At 41.9% G+C, this 17,119-nt stretch overlaps 1 protein-coding gene across 5 annotated transcripts in view; it reads right to left on the bottom strand.

The window, feature by feature from the left end:
- LOC129779214 (dedicator of cytokinesis protein 9) overlaps nucleotides 1-17,119 on the bottom strand; it is a 240,711-nt gene that overhangs the window by 17,179 nt on the left and 206,413 nt on the right. For 4 of the 5 annotated variants that reach the window (XM_055786564.1, XM_055786560.1, XM_055786562.1 and 1 more), the window contains exons 5-8: nucleotides 11,095-11,776; nucleotides 10,767-11,020; nucleotides 10,365-10,703; nucleotides 1,461-4,553 (exon numbers count right to left, since the gene is read on the bottom strand). In XM_055786564.1, the coding sequence (XP_055642539.1) occupies nucleotides 1,461-4,553; nucleotides 10,365-10,703; nucleotides 10,767-11,020; nucleotides 11,095-11,776 (4,368 nt within the window). The remainder of the gene's footprint in view (nucleotides 1-1,460; nucleotides 4,554-10,364; nucleotides 10,704-10,766; nucleotides 11,021-11,094; nucleotides 11,777-17,119) is intronic. The other variant, XM_055786561.1, reaches the window with a different exon arrangement.

Below are 17,119 nucleotides of genomic sequence, written 5' to 3'. Positions count from 1 at the left end.
GGAAGAACCCAAAAGTTGTCAAATCGGAGCCGGACTTCAAGAGAAAATGGATTTCTGTTCATAAAAAACTACAACCTGACGTTGTACAGAACCTTATGGACGGGGTAAAGAGGAAGGTGCGAGCATACGGGCTTGGGCTCGAAGTATGAATAAAAAGAAAATGCCAAAAGTTGTTTAATAGTTTTTATTTTACTGTCTAAAATTTTCAAAAGGATCGGTCTACTGGGCGAATTTCTACAGCGTTTTTTCCGTGATGCAATTTGATGTGACACACCCTTTAGTATAAGAATTTAATGCTTTTGTGTTTTTTTTTCTTTTTCGTTATTAGTTTGTTTGTCTTGTCCCCTCATCTCACCGTCGCCCACCCTCGACAGCTAGTCGAACACCAGATGCTATCCCTGGTCATTATGCACAATGCTACAGTGCGTGCGGCAACCCTCGGTTGAGACAATGATACCTCATATCCATATCCCTAACCTGACCCGTCCCACAAAAATTGTTGCCCCTCTAACCTCGAGTAAACCGCGAGTAATCGGTCGAAACCTACTAAACATAGATTTAAGATGAAATTTTTGTATAAACAAAACTTGAGTTAGCGGCTCCGCAAAGCTTATGCGATTGAGCCTTACAATTAAACGAATTGGAAAAAAAAATAATATTATGGTTATGATTTCATTATTTTTCTTCATATCCCATAGGTACATTTAGGTGCCTCTTCTATCAAATTCCTTCTAAAAATCCTACTCAATTCGAGCGAGGGAAGTGTCACCTATATCTGGGTGACAAGGCGTCGAAAGTGTTAAGCAGATTCACGCGTGTCTCTGCTTAAAATCGACGGCTGGTTCGTACTGTTTTGTTTTGATGAGTGTTGTTGATGATTATGAATGATTATGATTATGAAAATTTATGTTGTTGACGAGGTTATCGTCCTTCGTCATCGCGGCTCCCTTCAACAGATGGACGAGAGAAGCAAGAACCTGGAGTCTGTGGAATAATACTAGAGTCGTATTGGGGCTTTGTTATACGTTGCCGTGTGTACCAAACCTGACATTCCAATCGCAACTTTTATTTTGAGACAACGTGTCCAGACACCAACTAAAGCTGATTGGAACCAAACCAAACGAGCGTTGCGCTACCTCAAGTTAACAATCGATCTTGCGCTCTGTCTTTGGTGCACCGATGCGCAGCTAGAGTGTTTTGTGGACGCGGATTGGATCGCGAATGTGGCCGCTCGCAAATCAAGCCTCGAATACCTAGCTGTCGCAAGCAAAAGTTACAAGATTGATGAGTTTAAAAAGCATGTTTCGGAGATCCCTCTTTCGGAGTGGTACAAAAGTTTGTTTGGACGCACGCGAAAGTGTATTGGCCTCTAAGGCCACAATATTTTGAAAAATATCAAACTCAACTCAACTTTCGTTTATTTTACTTATTTAACTAAATATAAGTACGTTCATATTTACCTGCCCATAGTAGATGACCCGATAGAACCTGCCCAGCAGTCGTTTGCCAGTCTTGTTGAACTCGACCACTCGATTGTACGACTGTGTCAAATGCTCGTAGCACTGAGCCAGCCCCGGATAGTCTCGACGAGCTTCCAAAATCGGAATAATCAACCGATACAACTCACCCAAGCACTCATGCCGTTCGGCTCGATCCAGAAACTCGGCACATTCCTTCAACTGATCCAGCAGCAATTGTTCCGTGTACTGAGAATCCTGTGCACCACTGTCGAGCTTCAATCCCCGCTCGTCCCGAGGAATGTTTCGAGAGATTTTGGCGAAAGACTCCGCACCGTACGCCACCGCGCAGCAACCCTTCAGTCGAAGATACTCAGATATGAGCGCCGCTATATGTAGATAACAGCAGGCAGCTTCCGATATGCTCCCGTTCTGCTCGTGGTTCCGCGCCATCGTAACCAGCCACGTGTGACGAAGCTCAGGCGTTGAGGCATACGAATTCGCTAGGGAATGCTGCAGCTCTAGCAATCGCTCGGGGTCCATATGATGAGCCTGCATTTGAGCTGTTGCCATCAGTACGGTTCGAACGCGACGGGTCAGATCTTTAACCTCCATTGGGAACCCGGTTCCCTTCATCGCTTTGTCACTGGTAGCGTAGCTGTTGATGATTGACAACGATTCTTGGAAGCGCGCATTATTCAACCCAATCACATTTCCAATCATCTGCGATACGGAAATTATCACCTGCAGATGAACCCTCGTCAATCCCTTCCGTCCGCTGAATTCGAAATTACTTCTCATGAGCAGATACAGAACTGCACACGCTTCCTGGCGTAAGTTCGATAGACGGCTATCACAGCACTTGAGCAACTCGTATACAAGCTGACCACACAGAATGGCATTACCTTTGAACAACGCCAGCGAAAAGTTGTTGATGAAAGCTCGCAGCGCTGCGAATACGTGCTTCGACAGTGATTCGGATTGTCCCAGTTGGAGGAAGCGCAAGTAAACGCGAGCGATTTTCGGTAAAACAGAGCTCTCCAGCATCGAATCACGGAACTGAATCGAGTAAAGTCCCATGCAATCTAAAATTGTCAACCCTATCTCCGTGGCTAGATTCGATTCATAGAGAGCCCTTTGGAGACGTATCGTTTCTTCGACGAGATTTTCACGAGTCTGAGGATGGTTTAACGTTCCGGAATCGAACGAGTTTGCTTGCTCTCCATTTGATGGCATCATCCGCGCTGGTAGCGTACTTGCTTTTGCTGATTTCGAGGACCTCGAATCTTTGCCTGCTTCTTGCTGTATTTGGATGTTTTTCTTGCCCACATACCTAAAGTAGAGCAAACACAGATCCAACACCGTGAAGAACTGAACCGTCTCACTCTCGGTGCAGTTGTGCCACCAGGTGATCATGTGATCGGGGGAAAGATGCTTCACCACAAACAGGAAGCTCATCAACATGTCTTTGGTTTCCGCTGGGGTAAACTTGTCAGTTCTTTGGATAATGGTAGGCTGAGTTACACTAACAGACCGGGCGTGACTAGGTCGTACGGAGCCATTGGTTTCACTGTGATTGTTACGTATCACGACGGTTCCGTCCTGAGATAGAGTTGAGCATTCCGAGTTGAGCGAAGTGGTCGAATGACCATTGGAGAGTGACATCTGTCCAGCGATCGCAGCCAGAAAACTGGTGTCTTTCAGATGCAATGACGAACGTATCGGGCTTGGGCAGTCGAGGTGCATCGTTACGCGATTACTCCGAGACTTGGGGGTACTCGTTTGGGATGTAACCGTGGCGGGGATGTTAACCGATATGGATTCTCTGGCGAAAACGTAACTACTACTACATGAGATTCGGTTAGTCCCAATAGAATCGTGTTTCTTCTTTTCCATTCCGTCAGAGATGCGATTGAGATTTTCGAGCACTATCCCCAGCCATGGAACGTAGAGCAAAGCGATCCGACTTAGTTGTCCCTTGTTTTGGTAACGATCGTCCAAGTCATGCTTAGCCAGCAAATCTTTCAATATCGTCAAACCGAGCCTTCGGGTATGACTAATTTCATTCAGGGAACTTTTCACCTCTTGGAGAAGCATCCCCGCGAGGAAGTGCTGCCGACAGAAATCCTCCGAAAGGCAGAATTGCTGCAGTAGATCTGGCGGACGATTATTCGGACTGAGTAGGAATGGTAGGTTCAGTGGAATGTAGTGTTCATGGGAGCAAATCTCTCGGATAAACGCGAATTTATATTCCTGCAGAATTCGTGAATCTCCCGGGCCCCAGCGATCCATGTAGATGCGGATCAGTCGAAACACAAAACCGCGATCCATGAAAGTTAAACAACGTTTGGCAAACACAGAGAGGCTTTGGTTTAGTTGCTCAGTTTCCATTGGAAGATCTTTGTGGCGAGAGCTGAGGTACGGCAGAAGCACCTGAAACAGGGACTCTATTCTGGTGGAGTATTCTTTGGGGAAGCGCTCGTTGCGCTGCATTTTGATCCGACCGGTGGACAGCAGAAATTGACCCATACTTTTGATGATTATTTCAAAGAATATATCCGAAAACTTCATGAATTTATTCACGAGCAAGAAGTCGGTGTTGTTTGGGTGGAGAAGCGTCGGCAGGTGACGGCAGAGTTCGCCATGGACAGTGGTTACTTGCTGGGAAGTGGGTGAACATCCGTTCACTCTGTGTCCTTCGATTCTGAATACATATTTCACGTACGACACGAGTAGTTCTTTCCTCTTCGCTTCCTCCGCCAGTAGATGGAAGAGGTTGACTAGCAATCGAATTATGTTGAGACCGATTTCTTCGCTTGACGTTGCTACCAGCAGCGTGAACAATTGATTCAAGATGGTTGGTAGAAATGTTATCAACGAGCTGACGTGGATGGCATGGGCGGCTTTCAAAATTTTGCACGTTTCCGATTCAGCCGGAATGGCTGCCGCTTTGTGCTGTTCGAGCAAACGTTCCGCGTGGATGAATAGATTATGCAAGTGCTGGTCAGTTGTTAGAACGGTTGAATCTAGCCGAAAATTAACGGTGAAGAGCGGCCGCTGATTATCGATCCATTGAATATCCGGGCCGGAGTTCTGCTGAGGGGATGGAAGTTTTGTAGCGTGTGTCCATTTGAAGATGATGTGGTAACAAGAAGACACAGAACAAAAAACGAGTAAGGTTAGATTTTCTAGTGGTTAATTCGTGCGCGTGTGTGCTTGTGTTGTGAGCGTCGGTTAGTTTAGTTATATCTTATCGTACGGTCTAATCAAAGATTGTACTCAAAAAAATGCAACACTTTCTTTTGTGTGTAACTTTTTATTGCATGGGTAAAAATTGATGAAATTTTGGGTAAAATTAGTTTAGAGTGTAATGTTTATATGTGCAAAATTTGCGTACAGTGGTGAACTTGCTGGGAACTAGCTGGAATAACTCAACCTGCAAACGAGCATGTCCGAAAAAGAACCTGAAACTATTGAGAACCAGAGCAGTGGATCCATAGCCCCTATGAAGAATGGTTGTAATAGCTGTTATTCATGGTTATTATGCAAAGAAATGGACGAAACCCCTGAGCCAATGTGTGACGAGATCCGTGCCGAGGGATGAATGGTCGGGGAGAGCGGTCTAAATAAGTATCCTGCCTCTAACGGTGCGTGTGGAGTACCAGGGCACCCTCCACAGTATCTTCCACTTCAACTGTCTTAAGCTGATCAGTGATGGTCCGCTACATCACATCTTTATCGCGCAATTCGTGGGACTTCAATGAATTATCCAAATAATAAAAAATGTTCGGGTTCCGGCAGCCGCTCTCTGTTGGAAAAAACCTCCTAGATATTGACTCTTCTCTTCCATCCTCAACACTCCAGGTCGTTGTGAGTCACCAGAGGATGAGATTGACGAGAGTAACGTCACTACAAAAACTTGATTTTAAATGGTAGCTCCATTCGAGGTCCACACTACGTGGAAGAAAAACCTTACAAAGGGTCAGAAGAGAAAGCTGAAGAAACTGGTTGCAGCTGGGATCACTGCAAGGAAAACTAGGCATCAAACACTGAGTCAGCATTGCATTGGACAAACAAAACGGCAAGGATTACCGAAGCATCTGCCGCCGGAAGCTCTTAAAAACTGTTTCTGAAACTCCGAATCTTCTTTAGGTAGATCTTGGTAGAGTTGGCTCTACGATGACAAGCATAACTGAAAGAAATGTCGTATATTGTCAATATATGGCAACACTTAAACATATCTTGTGTTGTACTTATCGCATCGGGTCATACTATACGGCTATTTAAAGACAAGTGTCGTTTTGACAGTGTTGTGATTGTCCTTTCCAGTCTTAAGTTATAGCGCGTCAAAGATGGAGTCCACCAAGCAAGAAATTTGCCATATTTTACGTTTTTACTACCTGCGAGGTAAAACTGCAACGAAGGCGGTCGAAAAAACTCGTGTAGTTTATGAACCCGATACTGTAACGATTCGCACAGCACAGCGTTGCTTTGATCGATTTCGTTCTGGTGTAGTGGCTGTCGATGATACATCCCGTACTGGTAGGCCAATCGTCGTGGAAACCGATAAAATCGTTGAAATCACCCAAGTAGACCGGCATGTGAGCACTCGCTCGATTGGTCAGGAACTTATTATTAAATACTTAAATTAAATACTTTCCTCAAACAGAGTTCATTAAACGGGACGTCGACGTGATCAGAGTTAAGATACAAGCCGCCAAGGGAAGATCCGTCATAATAATTGCGTCGGCTCATTTTCCTGACGACGTCCCTGAGGTTCCTTTCCAGAAGGTTGCAGCGTTCATAGAGAGGCAACAAAGACCACCAGCAGATAGCCTTAAACCTTACACAATCATGGTGCATCACAGAAGGTATGAGCATAAATCTCTCATGCGTTGCTATAACTGGAGCAATGCGAAGCACACACTCAAAGGCATTGGAGGTTATCCTTCACCTGTTACCTTTGAGTTAACATGTTCAGCTAGAGGCCAAGAAAAGCGCTTTAGAGCTAAAACGATGGAAGAAAATATTATACGGGGACAAAACTGGTCACTTGAGCATGCTGAACCTCTTATCCGTTGGAACATCCTCAATGATTGGATGGAACCTAGGACCAGTGTTGTAAACGGTCGACATTTCTCTCAACCATCACATACTGCTCTTGCGCGAGAGTCTCAGCTCAATATGTATTGCGAATGTGACCAAGAAAGCATTGCTCGGTTCCAACAGTCACCTCTGAAATAAACGCACAGCCGCAAACACGACAATCAATTGAACGTTTATATATTCTCTCTTTCTGTCGAACGTACCCAGAAGAGCGGTGAAAATATGCTATTTCCATTCTACCATTCGTGCTCATAACCATTCTTTAATTCCGGCTACTTTGACTGTAGTTTTAATGTCATTTGACATTAAAACTGCAGTGGTATGCGTTCTTCTTCTCTCTTTATTCTGCATTCAAGCGTAGCTGCTCACATACATCCACCTTCTCACTCACACATCCATATACGATGGATGATATTTAGACGGATTGTTTAGATCAAAGCAACCGACAAACTATCCCCTATCAAGTGCGAATGTGTTGAATGAACGTTTCAAGCGGTGAACGTTCCCCGTGAACACTGTTGTTTAATTACGGGACGATGAACAGCTAATGAATAAGACGGAAAAAAAAACAGGGGTTAGACATCAATTGAATATAGGCTACCCAAAATCAAAATCAATACGGCGTTATTTGTTTATCAACATATCATTTACGAGGATTGAAATCGAAAAATGCGCTGCTTTATTCTAACTGCATGAGCGATTTTCATATTTCGGTTTCACATGGAGGTGTTCACATTTAACATGGAGTTTAAAGTTAGTCACTATTCGACTATATAACGAACCGAGTTGTAAACAACAGTAATTGATAGAACCAAATGTCAGTGAACCGCAGCAATATTGGGTACACTGGCAATATTAGAGATTTGACGTTTTAGTCGTACCCCTGAAAAAAACCGAAATGTCATATGACATTTTTAGGTCGACGGTACTTTGACTGTTCATGTTATGATGTTCATTAATGACACAGCACATACATCTCCATAATTAGTGATACGATGGTAACCATTAACAAGACTGCCTAGGAATAATTATGACATTCCATACAGAGTGATCGAATCTTCTTGTTCAGTATGGGATAAGCGTGGTCCCAGTGTTCGTAATGGGTTAATCATGTCCTATACTGATGGATCGAAAATGGGTATCAGAAGATATACAGAAGAGGTGTATAGTAGTCCCAGAAAAATTTCTGTAATTATGTTGGTCAACAGTTTTTCAAACTGAAGTAGCTGCAATAATAGAATACATGTCTGCCTCAAAAAGAAATTTTAGACATGCTAACATCTGCTGTCATGAAGTTGTCAGCCTAGAATAGCAAAGTAAACGAACTTTACGAGTTCATTGAGGACAAAAAACAATGAAGTCAATGGGTGGCGTACTGTCGAAAACCAGACGGAGAAACGGAAGAAGAAAGAAAAAAAGAAGAAAATGGTATAGAAGAAGAAAAACTAAGGCCCGATGCGAGCGAAGTAAGGGAGATGCCCTGATCATCGAGGTGAAGGAAGGAGTGACTTATGCATCACTCATACGGAAGGTAAAGCACGATCCGTACGATACTCCAATGACCATCCGTATTAGGAAGGTGTAACTGTTGTTACAGTCAACAACAGAAACAAAATGCGATGTTGCAATCATAGCTGAGCCGTATCAAGTACCTCGTGATGGATAGCTTAGTGTGACTGCTATACAGGTAAAGTGCAGATATCCGATCCAGGAAGTGGTTGAAGGTTTCGTAATCGCCAAAGTTAATGGATTCTTCATGGGCAGCTGCTACGCACCCCCCGAGATTGACAACTGAGCAGATCCACCAGATTCTAGATGCGATGACCGGGAAACGAATCGGTAGGAAACCGATCGTCATTGGAGGCAACTTTAACGTTTGGGCGGTGGAGTGGTGAAGTAGATAAACCAACGTAAGAGGGTACAGTCTAATGGAAACTCTCGCAAAGCTGAAAGTAACGTTATTGAACGAAGGTACCACCAGCACTTTCCAGAAAGATGGCTGCGAATCTATCATCGACGTTACATGACGCGCTAGTTGTCTTCGAACCAGAAGAAGTGTCCAGCGAACAAGAAATTGTGCTGACAGAGAGGAGCGTAATATGGTGTACCGAGCAGCTAGAGCCGTATTGAAACGGAAAATTAGACTGTCCAAATCGAACTGTTTTGAGGAGCTGTGCCGAGATGTAGACGGGTGATGCTTATCGTGTCGTGATGGCGAAGATCAGAGATCCAGTGACGCCCGTCGAATCGTACCCGAGAAGCTGAAGGTCATCGTGTAGGTGAAGAATGTCTCTGGCCCCGACGGAATACCCAATGTGGCCTTGAAAGCGGCGATACAGGCGTTTCCGGACATTTTTAAGATAATGCTCCAGAAATGTCTGGACGATGGTTACTTTCCTAAACAATGGAAGATACAGAAGTTAGTGTTGCTGCCGAAACTAGGAAAACCTTCGGGAGTACCAATATCATATAGGCCTATATGCCTGCTGGATACGCTAGGAAAACTCTTGGAGAGGATTATCCTCTAGTCTACGAGAACAGCAGAGGGCAGGTACCGATAAATGTAACGACCGGAGTATTACAGGGCTCTATCCTGAGTCCAACGCTCTGGAACGTTATGTACAGTGTTGACATTGAAGCTTCCCAAAGGCGTGGAGATCGTAGGCTTCGTGGACGACGTCGCACTAACAGTGACAGGCGAAACGCTGGAAGAGGTGAAGATGCTAGCAACCGAGTCCATCGTCACAGTAGAGAACTGGATGCAAGCAGCGAAACTGCGAAATTGCTCATAACAAAACGGAAGTACTGTTAATGAGTAACTGCAAAGCCGTACAGAGGGTGGAAACCCCGCGAGGGTGGCTGTGACGAGTTGCGCGTCAAGTTGAAGGGCAATTCCTAATCGGTACACCTCTCAACGGGTAAAATGATAGTGGCGAGCTAGAATGTGAGCGGTGTGAAGTACAACAAAATGCAGGCTGCCAACGTCTGATCGTGGAATGAAAGATTTAATATGGCGAGGGTCGTTTCGAAGGAGTGTGTCTTCAAACCGTTGCATACCCTACGAGAGAAGCTATGGTGGAGTGCGCATTGTTTTGGTTTGTTTTTGTGCCGAAAGAGGCAAATCCATCAAATTCGCCCAGTGGCGTCTCGTTCGCCTGTTTAAACTGTTCATAGAACAGGTAGATAAATATCGAAGGTAATTTATTTGTAATTTCCCGCACGCAACACAACACAACACAACACAATGAAACAAGCAGTAATGACTACCGGGTTCGAACCTTTCATCTGAACCCGCCATCATTCAAAAACTTTTCTGCATTTTCGAATGCGATAGAGCAAACGCAATCAGCTATGTATAAAGCGATAACTACTACTAATGCGCTGCTTTGTGTAAAAATGATATTTGAGGTTCAAAGTTCTGCTGAACAAAGCCAAAAAGCTCACTTGGTCACGCGTCGCCCAAAGGAAAAATTAATCGCCCATCAATCGCAAGCTCCGGCAAGAACAGGGAAGATCTGCAAGAACGACCAGGATTTGAAGAAAGTGTGTAAGAAAGATGCGAAGGAAGAAGGTGCGGACATTTAGCCAAGGAGAGAAGGTTGAATAAACCAAGTTTTCAAAAACATAGCTAATATGTGTTCTTTTATTCCCGGAGAGTTTCAAAAATATTAAGATGAATTTTTGTGATCATTTTTGTCTGTTGCATTTTTTTCGAGTACGGTCTTTGAGTTCATGCGTTAGATCAATCGCACTAAACGTTTGATGTTAGAAACATTTTTTCGGTATAAACTAGAAACTTACCCCTTTCCCAAGTCCAAGTGGTTGTATCGATAGATATTCTTCTGGAAGCGATGCTGCTACCGGTACACTGTGCTCCTCGATGTTCATCTTTCCTTTGGACAGTAACGGAAGCCAAGCGTAACCCACCGGAGTTTCAGTGCTGGTCGACACAAAATCCTTCTTTTTGGCAATATTACACGAGACATGGAAGAACGAGAAGAGCAGGTGATGTTGTGCTGTTATTCGTAGCGGTAGCCTTAGTTTGATCTCCGTGTACCATGTTGGTGAGGTGCTGTGATGGAGTACGGGACAGGACATTTGTGATACGAGAATTGGTTGCCCAGGACGACCATAGATGCACTGAAACGTGAATTACAAAAATTAATATGTTTCGTTTACCGTCTCTGATGCACAAAGTTTAACCTCGATCGATTTGGCCTCGGCAGTATCGCTGTCGCGCAACTCCACAAGCACCGCGATGTTGCGAGCTCTTGAGAAGACTTTCTGGCTGTCGTAATTCAGATGTAACGGATAGACGTACAAGTGATTGACAAAAGAGGCATAAGGGTTTAAATGTTGTTCTGAGGAGCTGACGAATTCAGTTATTTCCAGGGTAGGGTCTGCAGATGGTGGCGAGGGAAAAGGTTTCAACGGAACCAGAGTGGTTGTTAGACAATCTGTGACGAAATACGCATGTAAGCATGTAATTAGCACAAAAAATACGAATCCATAAAGGCCTCCCAATACTTACTTGCTGGAATTTCGTTTAGCACCTCAATGTAGATCTTCAGGGATCCCGGAATCACGGTCAACTTACTAAACTTGTCCGGTTTTCTGTATTCCGCCAAAAGTTTGAGCAATTCGTCGTCTTTGAGCTTCGTTGCTTCTTGCCTATAAATGGCAGGAAAATCGAACGAAGTGTCCAGATCGTTGCTATACAACCGGAACAGAGGCTTCGCTGCCCACGCGAAGGGCATTCGGTAATGGCCACATTTCTGCGCATACTGTCGAACGGTTTTCTGTAGCTTCGACAAAATTTTGACATCTTTTGTCGCCTTCAGATACGGTTCAGTGGAAGGGTTGATTGGTCCCTGCAAAATTTTATCAATCCTGACCACTACAAAAATGTCCGGGTGGGGTGTCGTTACGCTGAAAATGGCCGTCTTCGCTTGGGCCAGCCATTCTTTCGACACATCTGGATGCAAATCGCCACTTGTATCACAGCGAGCTTTGGCGTGTCGCATCGTTCCATTTCCGTTCTGTAGGGATTTGTTAGACGGCTTCGGGGAAAAGCTGTGAGGTTTCTCCGATTCACAGCTGGCGTTCAGCATGTCACGCACGTGTTCCTTGTTCAGATCAAAATAGAAGCTTTCCGAGAGCTTCCGACCCACTTTGGCGTCGTAGAGCGACACGCTGGATAGATATGGTTCGAGCTGGAAATGATAATAAATATAGGATCATTTAGGTCTTTCATTCAGTGACAATAACATTGCTGAGGTGCTTCCCCTATGCAATATAGTATTACTAAAATCATATCTTCAATAGTCGATTTCATTTTTGAGTGACATATATTCAAAGAGTTAAAGTTGGTCACGTGAGATGCTATGGTCCAGTTCAAGAAATACGTCGGATTCTTATACGAGGGTCGTTCAAGAAAATAAGTTTCAGTGCCTCAGAAATCGCGGAAAAATAAAGTTAGGACAAAAAACAATATAACAATAAAACAACAATAAGTTATAATCCAGAAAAGGTCTGAATACGTGCGAAATAATCATCTGGTGATCGATTAAAAGTTAGCTCGAATGAGGGGTGCATTCACACAAATAGAAGGTGTATTTTATAATCCTTTAAAACATGTGATTCCATAAAAATATACTATAAAACTACTGTAAATCATGAAAAAGACAATTTTATTTATATGTTTTGAAACATTCGAATACCTTATTTGACACAGAAGCGCTGAATTAGAGCATTCAAAAAAGTGGGCAAACCATGATCATATTTTCGACTGGACAAACCAAAACCATTTACCTTACCAGAAGGCGTTGAAATTATTCAAATTTTTATGTTTTTCAACGATTTTCCTCTAAGAGGAATTATGACCATGGTTTGACCACCTCTGATCATGGTTTGTCCAAAAAAATATCATGGTTTGTCCGGCTTTAGAGATCACCATTTTTCAATGAAAACATTCGAATTCTCAAGTAGATGTTGCGTTTATCATTGCTTTTTTTTTTTCTGTATTATAGTGACTTTCAACGCCTCAGGCTGGTTCTTCACTTTTACCTTCCATTTTGGAAGAATGTCGGGAGTGAGAATTGAACTCGTGATCTTGAGCGTGAGAAGTATGGATGTTACCTCCACGCCAGATCGGCTCCTTATCATTGCTTGAGTTTACTGTCTTCATATTGATCTATTCATAATTTAGGCTTTCTTCAGAATATCGTTTTTTCTTGTGCATTTTAAAAGTGTTCACCTCAAAACACTCAACATATAGAAACATTTTTTCTGCTATACGCGAAGGACGCAATAAACAAACTGCAGCGCTCTAAGCGGTGCCATAGAAATCATGTGGACAAAACAACATTATTGAATTGGACAACTCATGATCAGAATTGAGTTTATTAAAATGCGTTATTTAATGGTTTAGCTATGTAAATCTGTAACAAATGGTGTGCAAGAATGATGTTTACAATATTTTTAAGTGTTATAATTCAGAAATGGTCTGAATACGTGCCAAATAATCATTTGTTAGTTGATTAAAAGTTAGCTCAAGTGAGGGGCGCATTGACACCAATAGAATGTGGATCTTATAATCCTTTAAAACATATGAATTCGTAAAAATAGACTATATAACTACTGTAAATCATGAAGAAGACAATATTATTTATATGTTTCGAAATATTCGAATACCTAATTGGTTTGGACACAGGTGCGCTGAACTAGAGTATTCAAAACAGTGGACCAACCTTGATCACATTTTCGACTGGACAAACCAAAATCATTTACCTTATGTTTCAATCAAAATCGCAATAACTACCCACCGCCAGTTACTTGCGAACAGTTGGTCCAACAGTGAAAGGTGTGAGCTCTGGGTAGAAATGCCCACCGCAAAATTCGATTCATTTGACCATCTGACATTCAACAGATCCGTCAACTATGCAAAAACATAAATGAACTCTCACACAAAACAAAGAAAAAAGAAAACAAAAGCTTGGTGAAGAGTAATGCCGACTTCTAAACATCAAGGAAATAGGAAGTGCGAGCCGGAACAAGTAAATTCAATAGTGCTAGAGTACATAGAAAGCAAACAGAGAAGATAGAGAAGGATAGTTACAAGAAATAAAAGAAATTATAACAGAAAAGAAAGAAGAGCTGAATAGAAGAGGAGAACCGGGAGAGAGAAGAAAAAAATCCTGTCAGCTGGCTTTTTTTTATATAGCTGGCTTTTTTTATTCCCGTATCCACTTACACTTACGTTTCCACTACGCTTACATCTCACTTCACTTTTTTGCGTTTCCACCGATCGTGAAGTGTAAAAATGAACTTCGTGTAGAATGTGGAGTGGATAAAAAATGACCCTGTGTTCATTTCCGATGTCGTTTCTAATGGCGCGGTTACATTTGGGAGATCTATAGCTATAGATGGATTTATTCACACGAAAATAGATGTAAACGGGTGAGAATATATATGATACACTTCTTCGAGGTATATATTAGGCTGTCAAAAAAGTCCTGCGGTATTTCCGCGAGGTGTCGTTGTAAGCGCGTAGTTCTAGTTGTATTCATTGTATCGAGTCATACTATATCTTGTTGGAAAGGTATTTTTGCGCGCTATAATATAGTCCTTGACAGTGTTTTGTTTGGTTAAGTCGTTCGTGAGTTATAGTGTCGCAAATATGAAGCAAAATAAAGAGAAAATCCGACATATTTTACAGTACTACTATGACAAAGGCAAAAATGCATCTCAAGCTGCCAATAAAATTTGTGCAGTTTATGGACCCGATACAGTTTCCATTTCCAACGCACAACGATGGTTTCAACGTACTCGTTCTGGTGTAGAGGTCGTCGAAGATGCGCCACGCTCCGGAAGGCCTGTCGTCGAAATTTGCGACAAAATCGCTGAATTAGCCGAGAAAGGCCGGCATAGTAGCAGCCGTAGCATCGGCCAAGAGCTAGGGATAAGTCATCAAACCGTTATTAACCATTTGAAGAAGCTTGGATTCACAAAAAGCTCGATGTATGGGTGCCACACACGTTGACGCAAAAAAAAACATCTTTGACCGTATCGACGCATGTGAATCGCTGCTGAATCGCAACAAAATCGACCCGTTTCTGAAGCGGATGGTGATTGGCGATGAAAAGTGGGTCACTTACGACAACGTGAAGCGCAAACGGTCGTGGTCGAAGCCCGCTGAAGCGGCTCAGACGGTGGCCAAGCCCTCATTAACGGCCAGGAAGGTTCTGCTGTGTGTTTGGTGGGATTGTCAAGGAATGATCTATTATGAGCTGCTTCCCTATGGCCAAACGCTCAATTCGGACCTGTACTGCCAACAACTGGACCGCTTGAAGGTAGCACTCATGAAGAAGAGGCCATCTTTGATAAACAGAGGCCGCATTGTCTTCCATCAGGACAACGCCAGGCCACACACTTCTTTGGTAACGCGCCAGAAGCTCCGGGAGCTCGGATGGGAGGTTCTTTTGCATCCGCCGTATAGTCCGGACCTTGCACCAAGTGACTACCACCTGTTTTTGTCCATGGCGAACGAGCTAGGTAGTCAGAAGTTAGCCACAAAAGAGGCCTGTGAAAATTGGCTATCCGAGTTTTTTGCCAATAAGGAAGCGAGCATCTATAACAGGGGTATTATGAAGTTGGCATCTCGTTGGGAACAAGTCATCGAACAAAACGGCGCATATTTGACTTAAAACAGATGATTGTAACTAATTTTATGAACAAATGAAAATTCAAAAAAAAATACCGCAGGACTTTTTTGACAGCCTAATATAACCACTATGAATAGAATAAATTCAGGCATATGTAAACGCTGGTGAATTTCTCTTTGGTGAGAAATCACTAAAGTTGGATGCAGTTCTACTTCAGGTGAATAAATTCACCGAAAATATGAATATATTCAGTATATAAGTTCGCGTTCGCGTTATTTTAAAAAGTTTAGATAGTTCAATAAATGAATAAAGATGCATACAAAAGCTCAATAAATTCATAACAATATATGCATAAAGGTAATGTATAATTTTTCATGCAGAATTTCGTGTAAAATTATTTTCTCGCATTACTTTTCTCGAAAAGGTAGAATTTTTCAAAGTATTGGAATTCCGTCAATTTATAGGAATTAATATTTACATTTGCGTGAAATGATCCATGCACCACTAGTCTTCAAACTTGAATCAGTTGACCTAATATTCTATTTTTTTCAGAAAATTTTGCATATAATGCAGTTATAAAACATTTGAATTGATGGATTGAAGTACCTTTTAGAAGTTAAAAAATACTTCAAATTTGTCGTTTTTCAAAGGTTTTTATATTTTTTTATAAATATTATAAAAATAAAATTCACTATTTAAAATGTTTCACAACAGGAAATTTTCTCATCTTTCAAATGAATGCAATTAAATTCTTCTAAGTAGAGTAATTTTGAATTGGGGTCAATTTAGAGCAAAAAATGAGTCTTAAGAAAAAATCAACTTTCATAATAGAGATTTGAGCTTGATTCCATAGTTGGAAATCAATGTATCGTGAGTTTTCTGATGTCATTTTCCCCCGCAAGCACTTTGAAAGCCAAACGCCTTCAATACCCTCTGAAAATTCTCCGAACTATGGCGGAAAAGGTTTTGACTTTCGCTACCGACTAAAGGTGAATCGGAAATACAGATTGAAGATGAATCGGCATTTACTGTGATCGATCATATTCCGGAGTGGTCAAAGATTTGTTTCATCTAAAATTTTAAGTAACACTGTAACACTGTAACTCTATTATAAAACAATGCATTTGTCAAAGCAATAACTGGATCTTGTATAGAACATTTCCAAGTTTCCACAATTGCCCTTCGATTTGCTGTGCGATCGTTATGTCATTAAATATTCATAATTCAAAATGTAAAAAAAAAAATGTAAATGTAAAAGGTTCTACTGGAATTCCATTTGAAACAAATGAAAGCGAAATAATCAAGTTGACTAGATTATTACTGGTGTCTATGTGATATCTATAAGTAAGTGATAACTCATAAGTGTTTCAAAATTAAACTCACAAGAAGCATGTGCTTCGTTATGCCACTCATTTCTTTACCATACAAGAACAATGGGCCACAACAAAGCAGGTACAGGGTACAGCAAGTAAAATTTGAAATAAAAACAACTTAAATGGAATTTAGGCGCAAATCAGTTATTTCCTCAATTATTTTAATTTGAAAAGGAAAATGTCCACGTGGACAAAGGGGGGTAGGGGTATGAAAATGTCCACGCTTGTCCACGGAGGGGGAGGGGGAGTCTAAAACCGTGCTTTTTCTCTCCACGTGGTATGTGGACAGCCCCTAACCCGAACGATAATTCTAACATACACAATTTTGATTCATGCTTTCGAATTTTTTATTTCATTTATTGAATGTGGAAAAATAATATCTGAAATTATAAATTTTAATTTATGCACACTATCGTGCAATTTTTGTACAAAGTACATCTTCGCATTGTATAAACTATCATGCATAGCACAGTTAATTTTTTAAAGTTTAATTGAGTACAGCAGCACTTATGAATCAACT

Source organism: Toxorhynchites rutilus, chromosome 3 (genome assembly GCF_029784135.1).
Source record: "Toxorhynchites rutilus septentrionalis strain SRP chromosome 3, ASM2978413v1, whole genome shotgun sequence".
NCBI lineage: Eukaryota > Metazoa > Arthropoda > Insecta > Diptera > Culicidae > Toxorhynchites > Toxorhynchites rutilus.
The sequence above is the reverse complement of the archived record's forward strand: the minus strand, read 5'-3'. Positions and strand labels throughout refer to the sequence as shown.